Raw genomic sequence first — 17,087 nt, 5'->3', positions numbered from 1 at the left:
AGTTATAAAATCTATTAAATTTATTAAATAAATTTATAACATAATCGGGAAAAACTTAAAAATAAATATACGTGATTAGCGCGATTGTTAAAAGTTCAATGATGCTGACAATGGATGGTCTAGCGTTGTTGCGATAAAAATGCTGATCGCGTCTTTTTTCAGTTGGTAGCAAAATTTCTGCTCAACACGTTTTTTCCATTTTAACGTTCATGATCGTGCCGAAGAAAAAGATTACGTGACTCGCATTTGTTATTGCGAATCGGACGGGCGAACAAACAAGCGATGATATAATTATCTACTACTCGAAAAAGCGCGCCACTTAATAGCGCATTTATTCGGCTTTTATCGAAAACGCTGGACAAGTGTTTCGTATTGAATATCAAAACAGCAATTAAATAAAAACACATTTCAATTTTCATTCTAGAACTTATTTTTGCACGCAGTATACAGTTAAAATTTAATATTACGTTTTATATTGTTAATAAATATTAATTTTAAACTGGTATTGTGCTTTCTCGGCATATTTTAATAAGGTTCCGTCGCCTTTTGCCACTGTTTCTATAGTTATATTAATATTGATACATCAGCAGCATCGCATGCTAATTTGCATAAGAACATCGTCATAGCATATAAACGCGTCGACCAATGAAGCGCCCGACGTAAGTCGCTGTATTGTACTGTGAAGCTTATACCAGAAGCCTCATTGGCCGGAGACGTTTATACGCTATGCTCTTATATGTAAATTTACCTGCGATAGGCTTTGGCTTATGCTTTTACAGAAGCACAACGCTAAATAGCGATTCTTCTACATTGATGTTTTGGATGAACGAGAACAATATTTCTAGTCAAAGAGGCGAACAAATTTCTATTTTGATCAATTTTAATTACTCGGCATTTCCTTTTGTAATTTTTAATTTTCTGTACTAAAATTGAGTTTCTCAAGTTAACATTTAGCTAACAGAACGTTAATTTTCCTTCTTTGTTCGAGAAAAATCTAATTATTTTATTAATATTAAGATGCTTCCCTCTATGAATTAAATATATTTATTATAGAAATGATAAAAAACAATCTAAAAAGAATAATTTCCTGCGCACCCTTATCGTCAATAAAGGTTTTGCAAGAATATCGAAAGAAAGAATACGAATTTCGCGAACTGCAGTGGAAATGCTGTCGCTTGTAAGTTGAAGAATGTCACTTCGATTCGCCATCACGAGACATTGCTGTTGAGGCATCTGGAAAACTTGCGAATTAAGAGATTCGTCGACGACGCGGACGAAGGGGGGAAAAAGATCATTCGATTATTTCCAACCATTAAGGGAACCCCTCCTCGTTCATCTCACTTCAGCGTCGCTAGGGTAGAACGTTTCACGCAGCTTCTTTCCGAACTTTCGACATGAGTTTTACATTTCGCGCTCGGAGAAGGGTGAAGAGGTATCGGAAGAAGGGGTGGCAATAAGGGAGAACGAGGAGGAGAGCGTAGATGGCGAAATCGAAAGCGGGGAAAAGTGGGGAAAAAGGTCTCCGTCGTGAATTCTTCCTCGCAAGCCGAAGGTGGGCTTGCGAGAGCAGAACATCCGACCCTCCGCGCGATTGGTATTCCGGTCCGGTGCGCCAATATTGCGTTACCGAAACGCGTCATGCAAGCCGAATTCAAACGACTACGAGCGTGATGACACGAGGCCGCTTGTAAGTCACACCGCAACGCGTGTCTTTTAATTCGCGCCTACACCCTGCTCGAAATAAACACCGCGAGATAAGCGCGATTGAGATGTCATGGCACACGTTCGCATCGAGCCATTTCTTTTCAATTGCCGGAATTGTAAAGAGTTTCGTGAACAAAAATGGGAAAATTATTCTTTGAAAGCTTAACTCTGGATTAATTATAAACTATTAAGTATAAACGTCATTTCTGACAGGATAAATTTGTTTACGTAATTTTTACGTTACCTTAGTCATTACTTTATTTTCCAAGAATCTCGCGCAGGAATTTTATCTGAAAAAATTTTTTCGCGACAATTGACACAAAGGACCGGCCAACCAATTAACTAATTTTCACTCGATTCTATTTCCGGTTATTCTCCGCGTATCAATTCTGGGGATTTCGATTATTAAAAGGACATCAAAGCGGAAGTGAATTGCTATTGTTACCCATGCATTTTTAACAGAAATCCGAGCGTGAGAGAGAAAGACAGAGTTAAACAGCATTACGCGCTGGCGTCTACTCCGAGGGCGGACATCACAGAGGGTGGCCCTCGCGCCGGTGAAAATTTTCAAAGGCTCGACATCGATGGGCGCTCGGTCGCGCGCGCATCAGGAGCGCGCGCGGCAGGACCCCTTTCCGCAATTTCTCCCGTCGCACGGGCGCGGAATCAAGTGTTTGAGATTATGACGGTGGCTCCGGTCACGTATTTCATTAACCGTCATGCCGACGGTTCGCGGGGAGTTCAAGGGCGAGATCTCTCTCCGGCGACGGAGGGTGCAGGTATCTGCGAAATATGTTTGCTTTGCGTTACATCCCTCGGGATGATCCTGTTATAATTATGATTGTCGTTGTTGTTGCCGTGGTAAGTGTCGGATATCGATATTTCGATATTGGTTTCGTACGAATCCACCACGTCGAGCTAAAACGTCCGCGTTTCAATATCTTCTACTCATGCATCAATTGAATATGCTCGATTTAAATTAACGCTTCAGAACAACTGATGATTCCATTTCTATGAAATAGAAATAAAGAGAATCGAATATGTATTCAAAATAATTAATTATATGAATAAAGATAAATCCTATTATTATGTAAATATGATAGTCTTATATCGATAATGAGATCAGTTCAACTTAATTACGGATGCGATCATCCATGTATAAATTAACGAGCGATTCTGATTTTAAAATAAATTTAGATAAACATTAATTTATTTATCAAGACACCGTAAAAAACATTTCTTCGTCTAAATCTGTATCGAGAAGTCGGTGTAAATCTGCTGCAGTATCGACAGGCTCGTTTGCGGCTACACGCTGCGCGCTGTGCCGCCCCTTTGAAACGAGCAACGACAGATTGGTATTACCATATTGGGAAAGGGACTAGACTCCTTATTTCCCTATCCTTTTGCCACTGCGCAGGAGAGAAAAAAAGGAAAGAGCCGGGAAAACGATCGACCTCTCTCTCTGTCTTTCCGCAATAGGCGTCTCGCTCCTTACCTCGATTCTGCACTTCGCCTTTCCGGAGCTACGCCTCTTTCCGTTCAGTCTCTCTTTCTCTCCGTCTAACCCTCGATACATTTCTCCTTCCTCCGCGCGCTTTCTCTCTCCACGAGCTCCTCATCCGCCCTTTTTTCCATCTCGGGCTCATCCGATTCTCGTCCACGAAGATTTCAATCTTGTTTCGCCGAGGCATTGACACGTCCTCATCTTCCTCCCGATTTTCTTCGTAAACTGCGATACCTTCTCTCATAACACACGACCGTTTTTCCATCTCTTTCGTCGTCCGAGTCTCCGTTTGTTATGCGACGTCGAAGCGAAGAAGGAGACAGCCGATCTAGCGGCGTTTTTTATATCGATCGCTCGCGACACAGGCTCAATTCGGGATTCTCGGCAGCTTCCGCAGGAAATTCGTGAAACCCGCCTCCTAAACGAGCAACCCTCCGATTTTCCCGCCATCATCTCCCTTTCCCTCAATTCTCATCGATACTCGATATCTCGACATCAATCGACGGCCGACTGCTGCGACCATTTAACCATACCCTTTTTAAAACGTGGCCCCGCACTTGGGCCGGACCCACAAACGTTGTTTCCCGGCGCGGTAAAAGTCTTTTCCAGTCTATGAATACATTAAGAGCAAACAAAGGACCACCTTCCATAATCTCGTGACCCCTTCCTCTCTCCCTGCGTCTTTCTCCTCGCTTTTCACTCTGGAGATGTTACACGCGTTTATTAAACCCGACTCGCCAACGTGCTTTCTTAAGCACTTTACGAGAACCCGGCCGGGCTCTTCGTTCTGTCCTGCAAAAGCTTGACGCGTTCCACCTCTTTCTCTCGTCGCAGTATTATTACGAGATATATAGACGTAATTAAAATCGCGTTCGTTCACTTGCCTTAAAGCTGCATCGACGCGAAGTAATTAGTAATTAGTAATTAGTAATTAATAATAATTAGAATCAATTTAGAATGTCAGTCACTAAGTGGATCAAAGATCAAACCAATATTATAATCAGTACTTAATAATAATGATCATAAAATGAATATAAATAATTTGTTATATTTCTTTTCAGACCGAGATCTGTTCGAGTGCTCTTACAGATGTAATTCACGCGGTCATTAATGGAACAGATGGCTGTCTATTTTGTTTCGGACACGCTGGTTTGGGTAAGTTTAGATATCTTTTGCGATATAAGATGTAATACCTCTTCCTAATTTTATCTATCTAACGTTTTAATTGTTTTATCCTTTTTTTATCTGTCATAAATAAAAGTAAGATGTATTAACCTATGTGAAACAATATCCTGCAAGCTTCCTCAATTTTTATATAACAAACTGCCTCATTTTACATAAAAAATTTTATTCACCTCGATTCACGACTGCGCAAAATCCGTCGAGGCGAATCATAAATATAATGATACGAAATGTGAATATTCCGCGGAGTTTTTATCTCGTGGGATATCTTTATCTCTGTCAAGTGTAATTTACCGCACCATATTACACATCTGTACCACTTACTTGATACTCGCCATGATGTTTCTTCGAGAGCAATTACAGCACGTTGCAATTAAACAACATTTTGGATTCCATCTGAAACAAAAAATTTCCATAACTATGAAATAAAACAATTTGTAAATTTATACATAATATTAAAATATATCTACATTATGTTTTTACGTAAAATCTCAAATCAAATATACATTATCTTACATTAGATAAAGAAAGAAATAATTAACAAACTAGGGTTGGTTGTGTGAATCAAGATTTTAAACCGTTTTTATGGATATATGAGACGATGACTTTCTAGGATTTTCTAGGTTATCATTAGATATATAGGTAGATGTTCAATACTATTTTCCATTTCCCTTGATCGAAGAATAAAATACACAAGCGCATTGATATACGACATTTTGTCTTGAGAGAAATGTCGCGAAAATTCTTTATTTAGGCATTTGTTCCTTCCTTCACTCGACTTCTCCTCGTCGTGCTGCCGCAAGGTAGGCACCCGGCAGAGGCGCAGAGTTGTTTTACATTTTAAGTAGTGATATCGAGTTTGCATGCAAATGCATGATTATGCGTGGAAAGTGTGCGGAAAAGAGAATTCTCGGGTGGTAATGTCGGTGCTGAAAGAAAGTGAGTAAAGAGAAAGAATCAAGGACAAAGAAGAATAGAGGAATGAGGAGTGTGAAGAAGCGAGACCGGAAGGAATAGCGATAATGTATATGCCACTGGGACACACTTTCTCCCTCGTACCTTTCGAATTTTAACATAGCACAGCCCAAGAGACTGTCCGCAGCCCATCGTCGCGTTCTTTCTGCGCGAAAACAATTTCCAGGTTAACAGATTTATGGAGAATATATTGTATAATATGCATGTTTTGAAAAAGTTTGTTACAATAATTGAAAAATATGTATTTCCATTTCAAAACATACATATTTAAATGCGTATTTCACGAGTTTTTACAAAATTTGTGAATATGAATACTTAACAATTGAACTTCGTGAAATATTTCTCACTGAATTCCTTTTGGCATTATATATTTATATATCTTTCTGAAGAAATTTTTTTTTATTTGGCATGCAAATAGATACGTGGAAGTCTATTTGGATACAGATAAGAAAATATTAATTGAACTAGCTAGATATGAAACTATATAAAATATTTACAACAATTAAGTATATTTATTCTACATAAATTGCTAAATAGTGATTTTCGATAATTCAATATTTTAAATTCATGCGAGTAAAATGGCAGTGCACAGAGACATGCTATTTCTGTTTATCGTCATATAAATTTACAGTTTCCAAAGCGCAGTCATTAGCTGGCTTCCATCGTTCTTGGACCGATACGGTTTCATAATTCCGCGGCGCATTGAGAAATTGTCGACTCTCAATGCCAAAGTTCGCGCTGTCGTGCGGGATTTCTCGCAACGCGGGGAAAGGGGAATCAATAGAGTTTAAAATAAAATAAAAGGAGGCGCGTCGGGAAGATAAGAACCTAACGGCCGTAGACAAAGAGCCGTGTAAAAGGAAGCCAAACGAATTCGCGAAGCGTCTTCCCTCTCTTTTTCGAAGGTATTTCAAGCAAGTCCGCAAGCAAACTGCTTTTGATCATCGCTATGCGAACGTTTTTCTTCCTCTCACATTCCCCCGCACTCTCCACCGTTTTCCACGCTATTCCAACTCTTTCTCTAATTTTTTTTCTCACTTCTTTTTATATCTTGACTCTCTCATAACTCTTTACACCATCGTCTTTCGACGTAAAAAAGAAAGACGAAAAAATAGGGAGACTGTAAAATAGTAAGGGGATAAGGAAGGCGGAATAGAAATCAGGACGAAGACCAGATCTGTATGGATCTACGAGACGAAGAGGAGAAAAAATATGCACGACAGGAGCAATCCAGTCAGCTCAGCAATTTTTAAAATGGCGACTAGCACACGTCTTTTATTTCACGCGAAGCAATCGCCGATGAAACCAAATGCGTTTTGCGCTCGCGCGCACGCATGTCTGTTATTTCGCGGTCTGGAAAATCGCATGCAAAGAGTCTGCGGAGAAGCTGTGAGAGACGAAAGATGGAGAAAGACAGACGAGAGGGTGTCGAGAGAGAAAGGCGAGGGATGAGAGAGATTTACGCTTTCAAAGCAACGGGACTTGTCTCTTACGAAGGGACAGAGGGCGGACAGAGATACATAAAGCTACATACATATATACAGATATAGCGACGACAATGGGCCCGTTTGTACTTTGTAGCGCGTTCGTAATTACCCCCGCGCGCGCGTGCGGACCCCACAACTGCGGACACCCAGCCGAAGCCTTTGAGATCGCGGAAGGACCGTGAAAGTGGATTATGCAACGACGACGAGGGGAAGAAGCACGCGTGTTCGATGCACCGAGACTTCTCTCTCATCCCTCTCAAAAACACGGGGCTTTGACAACGTTAACCTTGGTAAGCGATTCAGTCAAAGAAAGGATACTTTGCGCGTGACACGCTCCTCTGGTTTTGGTTTTATGCGGCCAAGAAAGGATTTATCTGATTTTTTATAATCTCGCGTGCATCATTTATGGATTGCAAATTCGTGCAATCTGTAAGTATATATTATTTTTATTCGTATTAAAGCGATATATTAAAATTATTTAGCATGTTTTTTTTATACAATTAATTAATTACACATTTTAATAGGCTAGAAGTAATTATACTTGCAGTTTCAGAATTTAATTTACAAAAATTTGCATCCTTTTAAAAACACATTTACTCACGTACGAATAAATCGTTTTATATTTTCAAATATAATATTATCTTTACAATCCATCTTGGATCATAAAGTTACAATTTCTCCAGAAAATGAATGGTGAGGAACGATACGAAGAATACACGCAACTCCTACCACACGATCTGTATTGGCGCTGACGTTTTTCGCGTATAACGAGGTATTTGAGCGGAATTTTAATTATCACTCGCATCCGTTTCAAAGTATCCTTATGCGGGAGTGTTATACCGATCGTCTGAGAATGCAGCGCGGCTACCGCTTCGTTTTTCTACCAGCGACCTCGTGAATCTCGCGGCGGCATAGCGTGAATTCTTGCGAAATTTTTGCGGTTCGACCGCTCGAATCTTGCCGGCGGAGCGCGAATTCTCCGAAGTGGAATCGTTGAAAAGTTCCCGAGACGCAAAAGCTGTCCGTTACCGCGGCGAGATATAGGCGCGACCCTTTCTTTCGCCGCGTTTCTAATTAAATAACAACATAATTCACCATTTTACATTAAGACAATTAAATAACGTTTAAGATTCAACGACGGCTGCTGCTTTTCCATTACTCCGCCGTTGCCGACGGGGGCTTCTCTCCGCCGTCAGGATCTTACGCCTTTCGCTTCAATCTCTCGTCCTCCGTATCGTAACCCTCCTGCCATAAGTCGTCTCTCCGTTCTCATCAGACCGTTTTATGATTTTAATAAGAGCTCTTTTATTTCTCTGTCAACAGTGGAGCGTTTGAGCTCGACTTTCAATTTCGCCGAAACTTTCGTGCTATAAAGTTTCGCGCAGTATACGTGCCGTTATCGCAAGTTCGCGCTGAAATCGCCGTTAAAAACACAGCCGAATCATTTTTTGTTGCGCAAGTTGTACTTCGTTATTGTCATTTGAATGAATTAATTTTAATATTTCGCGCAAAAAGCGAAATAACGATCGACCATTTCGTTGTTTATCGTCTACTTTCTACTTCGATATAATCGTCGGTTGTCATCCTAGCCGTTACGTTGTCGTCCACTAAATAGTAAACAAATTAAGCGGCTCGTTCGAGCCCGACCACAAATCTGGCATTGCAATTATTGCACCCAGTCGGCTCACGCGCCGCGCCGGCCGTAGATATACATAAACAGGATTTTCGAAATCATCGCGACACACGAGGGGGAAAATCGCGATTATGCCAATCAACAATGAAGCTTGTCCACATACCAGTCGCACCAGCGGCACGGTTACGGGCGTTAATTCGATCCCTACGTCAATAAATCTGTCAGTCTGGCAAGAATCATTCGCGTAATATTAGCTGTGATCCGTCATCGCTTCTATCGACACGAGGGTAAATATCGGACTTCTATTGCGTTATATTATAAATACTCTTTATCTCGATAATTTTTAATTATATGAATTAGAGTAACTATTTCTGTATAAGTACAGAAAAAATATCCGGAATGTATATATTTAAATCGTATGAGTTTCATAGAATATGAATAAGCGGACAGTATATAAGCGGACAGTAAACTAGTTATAATTAATTCAAATTGCGGTGAATAATTTTCGTCTACGCCATTTGCATTTACATTGCATGTTTAAACACCGAATATCGCTGCCTCCAACATGATCCCCGTGTTTACATCGCCTATAATCGGCGAGCATCCGCCACGTTTAACAAATTTCTTCGCTCTAATTTAGGTAAGTCTCACACCATGCTGGGGACTCCGGAGGCTGGTCATACACTGGGCGCGATTCCTTGCGCTATAGCGTGGCTTTTTCGCGGAATTTCGGAGCAACGGCAGAGAACCGGCGCCAGGTTCAGCGTCAGGGTCAGCTGCGTGGAATTGACCACGGGCCAGCAACAACTGAGGGATCTGCTTGCGGCGCACGCGAACGGTCAGTAATCTTTCAATTAGTCGAAGTATCCTCGCGTGAAAAAGCTCAAACTTTTCGTTGACATTTCTCCTGACCAATTAATGTTATCCACTTAGCGCCAATCTATTGTACAAAAGACATCCACGACAAATTCTGTTATCTCTGTATAAAATTACTTAAAATAAAAATAAAGATTATATTTCTATAGAGTTAGGCGCTTTAACAGGAAGGACATACGTGAAATTACGAAAAAAATAAACAATAAAAAATTGCAACTATTCGAACAGATTATATTATCGTTCCAATTATTCGATATGCATTTCATGCAATTTCGTTAATATGGTATCTTATTCAATGTCTTCGTTAGGTTAAACCGCCGACTTGCGCAGCTTCTCATTAAAGAAACTTGTGTGTCCTAAGAGCCACTTGTCTACAACCGTCCCCTTTTTAAGGGATAAGACGGGATAAGTGCCGGGGGTCTCTTTCGAAACAGAACCGAATCTAATCTCTAGAGCGCGGCTAAAACTTTCTCGAGCGTTTTCACTCGAGCGTTTCACTTTCCTATGATATAGAGAGTTTAGCATTTCCCACAATTAATTCGATGTTTCGAACAGTGCGGCCAGGTACAATCGTTTAAATTAATCAACGCCGGCGTATAGTAGCGCGCGGTAGATATAAATTGCATCGTCGCGACGACGCCGTATTAAATCCCGTATATAATATAATCCTCCCGCGGTAACTCAATTGATTTACAGATCTGATCATGATTCTAATCACGCATCCAAACGCACGAAGAGTCTCACGTAATCAGAATTAATGCACGCAACGATGAATGCAGTTATTGACTAATACGTTCATCTCGATCGAAATATTATATCCTATTGAAGTGTTTAAGTCGGGTGTTAGTTTGACGTACGGAGAAATAGCAGACTTCATATATAAATTAATCCATTAAAATATTACGAGCATGAAATTCTACGAGAAGTGTCGTGATTCCAAAAACGATACATACGATATCACGAGTGTTTTACGCTGCACGATACTAAGGTATCTATTAAGACGCAATCTGATGCAATCTAGTAAGACGATGCTATAGAATATTCATTTCGAGTTCTTAAGATTGTCAAAAGAACAGCCAAGGACATTCCTACGAAAATAGGAACGTTTCATGGCTATGATCGAGTTTGAAGACATAACCCGGCTAGGCCGAAGCCAAGTCGCGTATAGAATTCCGCACGGAAATTGCAATAGCTCGCACGTTCCATTTGCCTGATGCGCGCACTCGCCCGGGTCGATCTCCAACGTCTCTGAATCGACGGGAACCAGTCGTGCGGCCGACGCTCGAAAGCACGGAACGTCGAAATTGTCCTGTCTCGACCGAGAGTGATGCGCGGAGGATTCGGCATACGGCAGTAATATTCAGGAAGTAGGATGAGACTTGCTATTGGCCGCAATTTGATTTCGTCTTCACGGACGGACGAGTGGACGACTTGGTCCGTAAAATTGAAGGACAGGATTATTTCCTCTCTCTCTCTCTCTCTACTTCATGTTGACCACCACCCTGACTATTCACTCCCTTTTACTTCTGTTTTTCCTTCCTTTTTGTGTCTTGCATCTCGATAGACTCGAATTTCTACAGCTAAACTAATAAAAAGCTATTTCCTTGGAAGACAAACCGCTACGGAGCATTTATGGGAACGATAGTCAAAGGTACTCAAGGATATTGCTCTGAAAATTAACTAGAATATCCGTTCTGGAGCATCTTCCTTTGTGTTTCAAAAATGGGATTCATAAATTGTGTAATATATCTCTCTGATGTGTAACATCACGCAAATTATGATCTATTTACATATACAGACTAAACATACAGTTTTTAAATAAATGTTTGCAATCAGATTTTTCGCATTGCGGATTTTAATATTCTACTAACACATACAATAATTATATCATATCGTAAAAAAAGTTAGAAAATTTCTAATTAATTGGTTATATATTATTAATTATTAGTTATATTAATTGAATAAACCTTTTATAAGCATTTTAAAAATATTAACGTATCTTTATATGTGTCTATGATTCAAATTTTTAGAGTTTTGAGATTGCAAATTCAGAATTTTATGGCGTAGATTCGAGAACAGTAAAATCTAATTTTCTGCCGTGTTGCCCAGACACTCTTGGGGATTTTACATGGAAATTTAGCTATTTATTAGAGTAAATACCGAATGTTTCGAGTAATATGTATACGATGCGCGCATTCCATGTAAAACTCGCGTCCGACGAGTACTTCGAATGCTGACTTAACGATCGCGCCATGCAACTTTCCTCTTTCCTCTGGTCTCCAGACTAATTAAAATGCGATGGAATTAATTTTCCAGCTTATTAAATAATTAACTCGTATCTATAGAACTATCTCAACTTCGTAAATTTATCCTTTATCTACCTTTTCCCCTTTCTTCTTCATCTCGTTTTTCCTCTTCTTTCGCGCGTTTTTTTCCTTTTTCTGCATCTTATTTCAACGTATCAGTGGCGTAACATTTAGAAGAACGTCCCTTCACTCGGCATCTAAAATATAGAATTTTATAATTTTGGACACTTTTATATTTCAAATAATAATGTGCGATAACATATAAGTGCTAGAAAAATGAAATATAAAACTGCAATGGTGCAATTCTCACTCTTTAATTCTACCTTTTTGGTACCGTTCTATGTATCTTTTTTCTACCTTTCTCGGTCTTTTTTCTTTCTCTCTTGTATCTTTTTCTACCTCTTTTCAGTCTGGAAGGACATTAGTTACGCCAGTGCCGGATGCTACAAGCGCGTTCTTCGCTCGAGATTTAAGTCGAGTAGCAGTACCCTCCAAGTTCGCGTTTCCCCCAGGGAACTTGATAATCCCCGCCCGGTAATTATTTAAAGTTTTCGACGTCTGGATCTTACGCGGGTGCCGCCGACGAAAAGGGGAGTGTCTCCGAGCAAAGGTTTACCTTTGTTACTTCTATAAACTGTATGCAATGGAATATTTAATTAAGCTTACGCCCTAATGCAATAATTGAGGCAACTTGCGGTGGAATATTTAACACTTAACCGAGCTTAAAACTAGAATAGAGCTACTTCTTCTCGCCAGGTGTTATAAATGAATACGTTCGTAAATGAATAACTTGGCTCTTTATTGATTTATGTCCGCTGTTATAGTACGCTATCTATGAAGCCCTTCAATATGATTTAAAAAGCGTGCATGCTAAATATTAATGTTATAAATGTCAGAGTGCTCTTTTTTCCATTAGTATACATGAATTAATAATGTGTAAATGTCGAGTTGACCAAATGGTTACTAAAAGCATATTTATTAGTCTATTATATTCAATATGGAGATTTATATTAAATTTCAGACAGCTATTTAAAAAAAATTATTATACAAACGATAAATAATTATTGCCGTAGAGAATAGCTTTTCAAAAAAGCATTTATAGATAACTTCCATCACGCCACTGATTATTTAATAACGTAATTATTTCGTGACATCCGGCATTTACTTGCAATTGAGCCAAATATTTACAATAACGTTGTGGAATAAATAATAAACGCGCCAATGAATGTATTGATCGGCCGTATGCATAATACTACATAAGCATGAGAGAAAACCGATAATATACACTCGCGTAAATATATTATAATTCAATATCAGTCCGCGACGTCTATATAAAAACGATTTTCTCTCAATGTGACAACAAAATAATGTCCGAGTGTCTCGTCATATACATATAAATCATTAACCGGAGTAAACTGTTTCCGTGCAGGAAAATAATAGACAGGACGATTCAGAGGTACTTTTTAATTATTACTTTTTAACTGTCACCACATTAAAAATTAAAAATATATGATTAAACGCTGCAAGCGATGATTTAGCATTAATGATAAAGATACATGTAGTAGCGTTCGCGCATAATTATCTTGACAAAAGAACTTTTCGGAATACTTTTATTTATAATGCATCTATAAATTAATTATATTATACATATTTATATCCTCATTTTTACATCTTTAAAAATACCCGAAATCCTCCGATGCGCATGTTTAATAGCTATATGTGCTACTAACATTTTGTCATTTTTTTGTGAGAATTTGCTATACACGTAGTCATAAGTTATCCTTTGGATTCGTGGCTTTTCGAGATCGTCCCAAGATCGAGTCCTGTTATTTTATCAGCTCTCTGATGTATTTTTTAAGTCTATTCCAAACATTTATATTATGGGCGACACTCATCAAATCATAAACAACGTTCACATGTGTTCTTCGCAATAGTATATCAATACGCTTAATTAAATCAATTTTTAAATTCGTTAAAAATACATTCTAAAAAATAAAATGCCATAATATTTACGAATTAAGTAAATTACGAAAACTGTACATAGGAACGTAAGAGATTTTGAAATTTTATATCATTTATTCATTTTATGTCATTTATTCATCTTATATTATTTATTCATTTTATATCATTTATTCATCTTATTCATTTATTCTCTGAGTATGTCTCTCATAGATAGTAAGATAAGACAGTCTTATTTACATCCTCAACTATGACTTACTCGATTCTAGAAAACTGTTCGTCAAAATATTCATGAAGGCTACTCTTACAATTAGCCAAAATAGTGTACTTCTTATAATTTGTAATTATAAATCAACTTGGTAAAAAATCCAAGCAATATGTCATATATTGTTGTCAATAATATGTTTTTTAATATACTAGTATAATAAAGTTGGCAAATTTGACTTATAAATTATTAAAAGTACTCCATCTTTTTAATTCCGATCCTCTTTCTCTCATTGAGCATACTATTATAATCTAATAATTTTTTTCACTCGAAAGATAAACTTTGAATCACTCTATACGATCCCCGTGGTGAACCGAGGATTCTCTCGAATCGTATTCATTTTAATCGGCCGTATGCATATCAACGAACGGCGCGCGGCAAGCAGAACAAGAGAATCGAGAATATTTCACGCCCGTTTCCCTCCGCACACGACGAGAGAAAGCTTGCGATAATTCTCACCATCCGTTATTGTTTTATATATTTCTTCCACATCGGTCTCGCAGAGATAAGGAAGAGAGTGGAGAATAATAGAGAAGAAACAAAACGTCCGCCACGCGCAGCTCTTAACGTGTAAAAGCAAAGCGAACGAGGAAAAAAACCGCAAAAAAATGCAGGGATGAACTGAATGGGAGAAAAGTCGAATGTGAGATGCGATGCGAAATAGGGGAAGCTTCTCGCGCGTTTTGCAATCCGCGCTTTCTTGATTGCACAGGACACAACGCGTACATATACATACATACACACATACTCCCTTTAGTGTGTACTTCTTAGATGAAAATTCACTATTCGACAAGATGCGATCGATCTATACTTCCAGGAAAGATTACGACGTAGGTTCTTTGAAATGGACGGTGCTTGGTTAGAGTTGGATGTTAGAAGGAGACGAAGAGTGAGTTAATCTAAGATTAAAAGTTAACCGACACTTGTGTGAAACTGGGTCTAAGCCGACTATCGTCTTGTAAGGACAATTACACGAATTGTTTGTTAATACTCAATTTGGCTGCTAACCGTCGCCGATCGGAATACTCACAATATACCAATAACCGCGATACCACATCGACTCGATAGCACAGAAAGTATAGCAGTTCGATAAACTATCAGCGTTGTCACTACGTCCCTTGTTTCCTAGATTTCGATCAAACTAAAGCTATGAATAACAATCACGATGCACTATATAACAGAGCGATATGTCATAAATCGAGATAAACGTAGCTAGTATATCCACTCTATTTTTATGTATTTCCGATTAATTTTACACTAAATTATTCCGTAAATATTTGCATTAATTTTTAAAATTATTTCACTACCAGAAATATTTATCCTTATATAGTTTTATATTATAATTAAATCAGTTTGTTGTAACTTCCCGTGTTATTTTATTCAAACTAAATTTTTTAACCATTAGAATTTGGCTTAATTATATACATTTCAGAATTACAATTTTATATGACAGACTTAAAATCATGACTATGATAACTGGCAACTTGCCATATACCTGACAATGAGCCACAAAAGGCGTGCGCCGTTAAAGTGCCGAGTGGCAGAGCAAGGAAGGCGTGTCGTTCCCGAAATGGCCGTAAGTTTTCCTTCCCTACGGGAGAAGTCGGCCACGGTCCATTGCCCAGCACCATTCACTCGGAAGCCACCCGGTACGTAAGACGACGGTTTTCTTTAATTGCTCGCTACGAAATAGATCCGGCAGCCTATCCCCTCGTAAAAGTTACGGAAACGCTTGCGGTGAATTATCTCATGACGGAGAAAGATGCGCTAAATTTGGCAATTGTTAAACGTGCCAAAATAATGATAAATATACAATTTGTAGAAATAAAAATCTTATTGTTAGTCTAAAGAAATTAAAACCTACAGTTTAATATAAGTACATGTAATGCAGACGCCCTGATGTGAGCAAAATTGAAAAACGATAAAGTAGAAGATAAATATATCTTTAACAAAATATCCAACTGTGAATATAACGAACAAATAAAGCAAGTTGGAAACTACGTTGTTGATTTTTCAAAGGAAGAAGCGATAAATCCGCGGCATTAAATCAAAAGTGCAGTTTACATTAAAAGTTTTCTCGAGACTTCCCGCCAGCAGAAAAATAAAGTTAACGACTAAACGAGCATCCCCATACGTATTACAGTTGAAACTGTTTTACGAAAATGAAAGACGAATGTTCCTACGAAAAGACCAATCGTGCGTCTCTCTGGAGAAGTGTTTCTTCGAGATCCCTTACGCGTCGTCTGATTTCGGTGACGATCAATAATTTGCTGCGTTAGCAGCGAGATGACGGCACCGTTGAACTTTCATTAATCCTTTCACGTCGCTCTCATATCAGCGTCGTTCGTCTACTGTGTTTCCGGGAAAGGTTTAGTAGTACTTATTTCAGCGAATGTAGATACGCCAAGCATGTAGACCTCGTCCCTCGCCACTCCCAATGAACACCGACTCCTTCTACTTTAATATACGCGATCCGAAGGTTCGTTAATTTTCTTCTGCTCTCCCTCCGCTCTTCTTCGTCGCCAAAAGACACCCGCGACATTGCGCATGAACATGCTTGGTGTCTTGCGAATCGGGCATTGCCTTATTCTCGTGCAGGGACGAGAAGGTCCCCCTGCAGTCGATATATCAATTTTGACACTTTCGGAAAAAAGCCGGTCGTGGCGTGTCTCTATAATGCACTCTTACGTAGTGAAGTGAACGAAGAAACAAGAATACTTTGAGTGATGTATGATACTTTAACGTGAAACATACTCTTCGAGTTATCATCTGTCGAATATTACTAGACAACGTTATGTATTCACCTGATCAGTTATCTATGCACTTTATATTTTCTCGTATGATAGATATGTACATTCACCCTGAACTATTTTAGTCACGTTATATAATACACATTTTATATTCCGTATCGTTGAAGGGAGACTCGTGTCAATGACCGTGATGTCACTTGTCTCTCTGGAGAGTCCATGAAATGAAAGTGTTTCAGGATATTAAACCGTCTGAAACCCCTAAGACGTTATTAAACCGTAAAGGACAAAATTGCTTTGTTCCAGAAAGAGGTACGTGCATAATTCTATTCCCAGTTCAAATTCTATGTAATATCCTGTCGATTGATTATATTTCAAAGAATGGTAGAATTTATCAAGATACTTAAAACAATGGAATTATCCTCAGCGTACTCCTTTTACAAAAGAAA

At 38.7% G+C, this 17,087-nt stretch overlaps 2 protein-coding genes across 7 annotated transcripts in view; one reads left to right on the top strand and one right to left on the bottom strand.

Moving 5' to 3' along the window:
* LOC143904062 (uncharacterized) overlaps positions 1-17,087 on the bottom strand; it is a 404,129-nt gene that overhangs the window by 276,059 nt on the left and 110,983 nt on the right. For all 3 annotated transcript variants that reach the window (XM_077418296.1, XM_077418295.1, XM_077418297.1), the window contains exon 4: positions 4,715-4,786. In XM_077418296.1, the coding sequence (XP_077274422.1) occupies positions 4,715-4,786 (72 nt within the window). The remainder of the gene's footprint in view (positions 1-4,714; positions 4,787-17,087) is intronic.
* LOC143904053 (uncharacterized) overlaps positions 1-17,087 on the top strand; it is a 325,508-nt gene that overhangs the window by 295,219 nt on the left and 13,202 nt on the right. For all 4 annotated transcript variants that reach the window (XR_013258841.1, XM_077418274.1, XM_077418273.1 and 1 more), the window contains exons 9-10: positions 4,270-4,363; positions 9,126-9,323. Coding sequence is in view for 3 of the 4 variants with exons in the window: in XM_077418274.1 (XP_077274400.1) it covers positions 4,270-4,363; positions 9,126-9,323 (292 nt within the window). In the remaining variant the exon portion in view is untranslated. The remainder of the gene's footprint in view (positions 1-4,269; positions 4,364-9,125; positions 9,324-17,087) is intronic.

Source organism: Temnothorax americanus, unplaced genomic scaffold (genome assembly GCF_048541705.1).
Source record: "Temnothorax americanus isolate GAGA-0224 unplaced genomic scaffold, ASM4854170v1 Scaffold5, whole genome shotgun sequence".
NCBI lineage: Eukaryota > Metazoa > Arthropoda > Insecta > Hymenoptera > Formicidae > Temnothorax > Temnothorax americanus.
The sequence above is the reverse complement of the archived record's forward strand: the minus strand, read 5'-3'. Positions and strand labels throughout refer to the sequence as shown.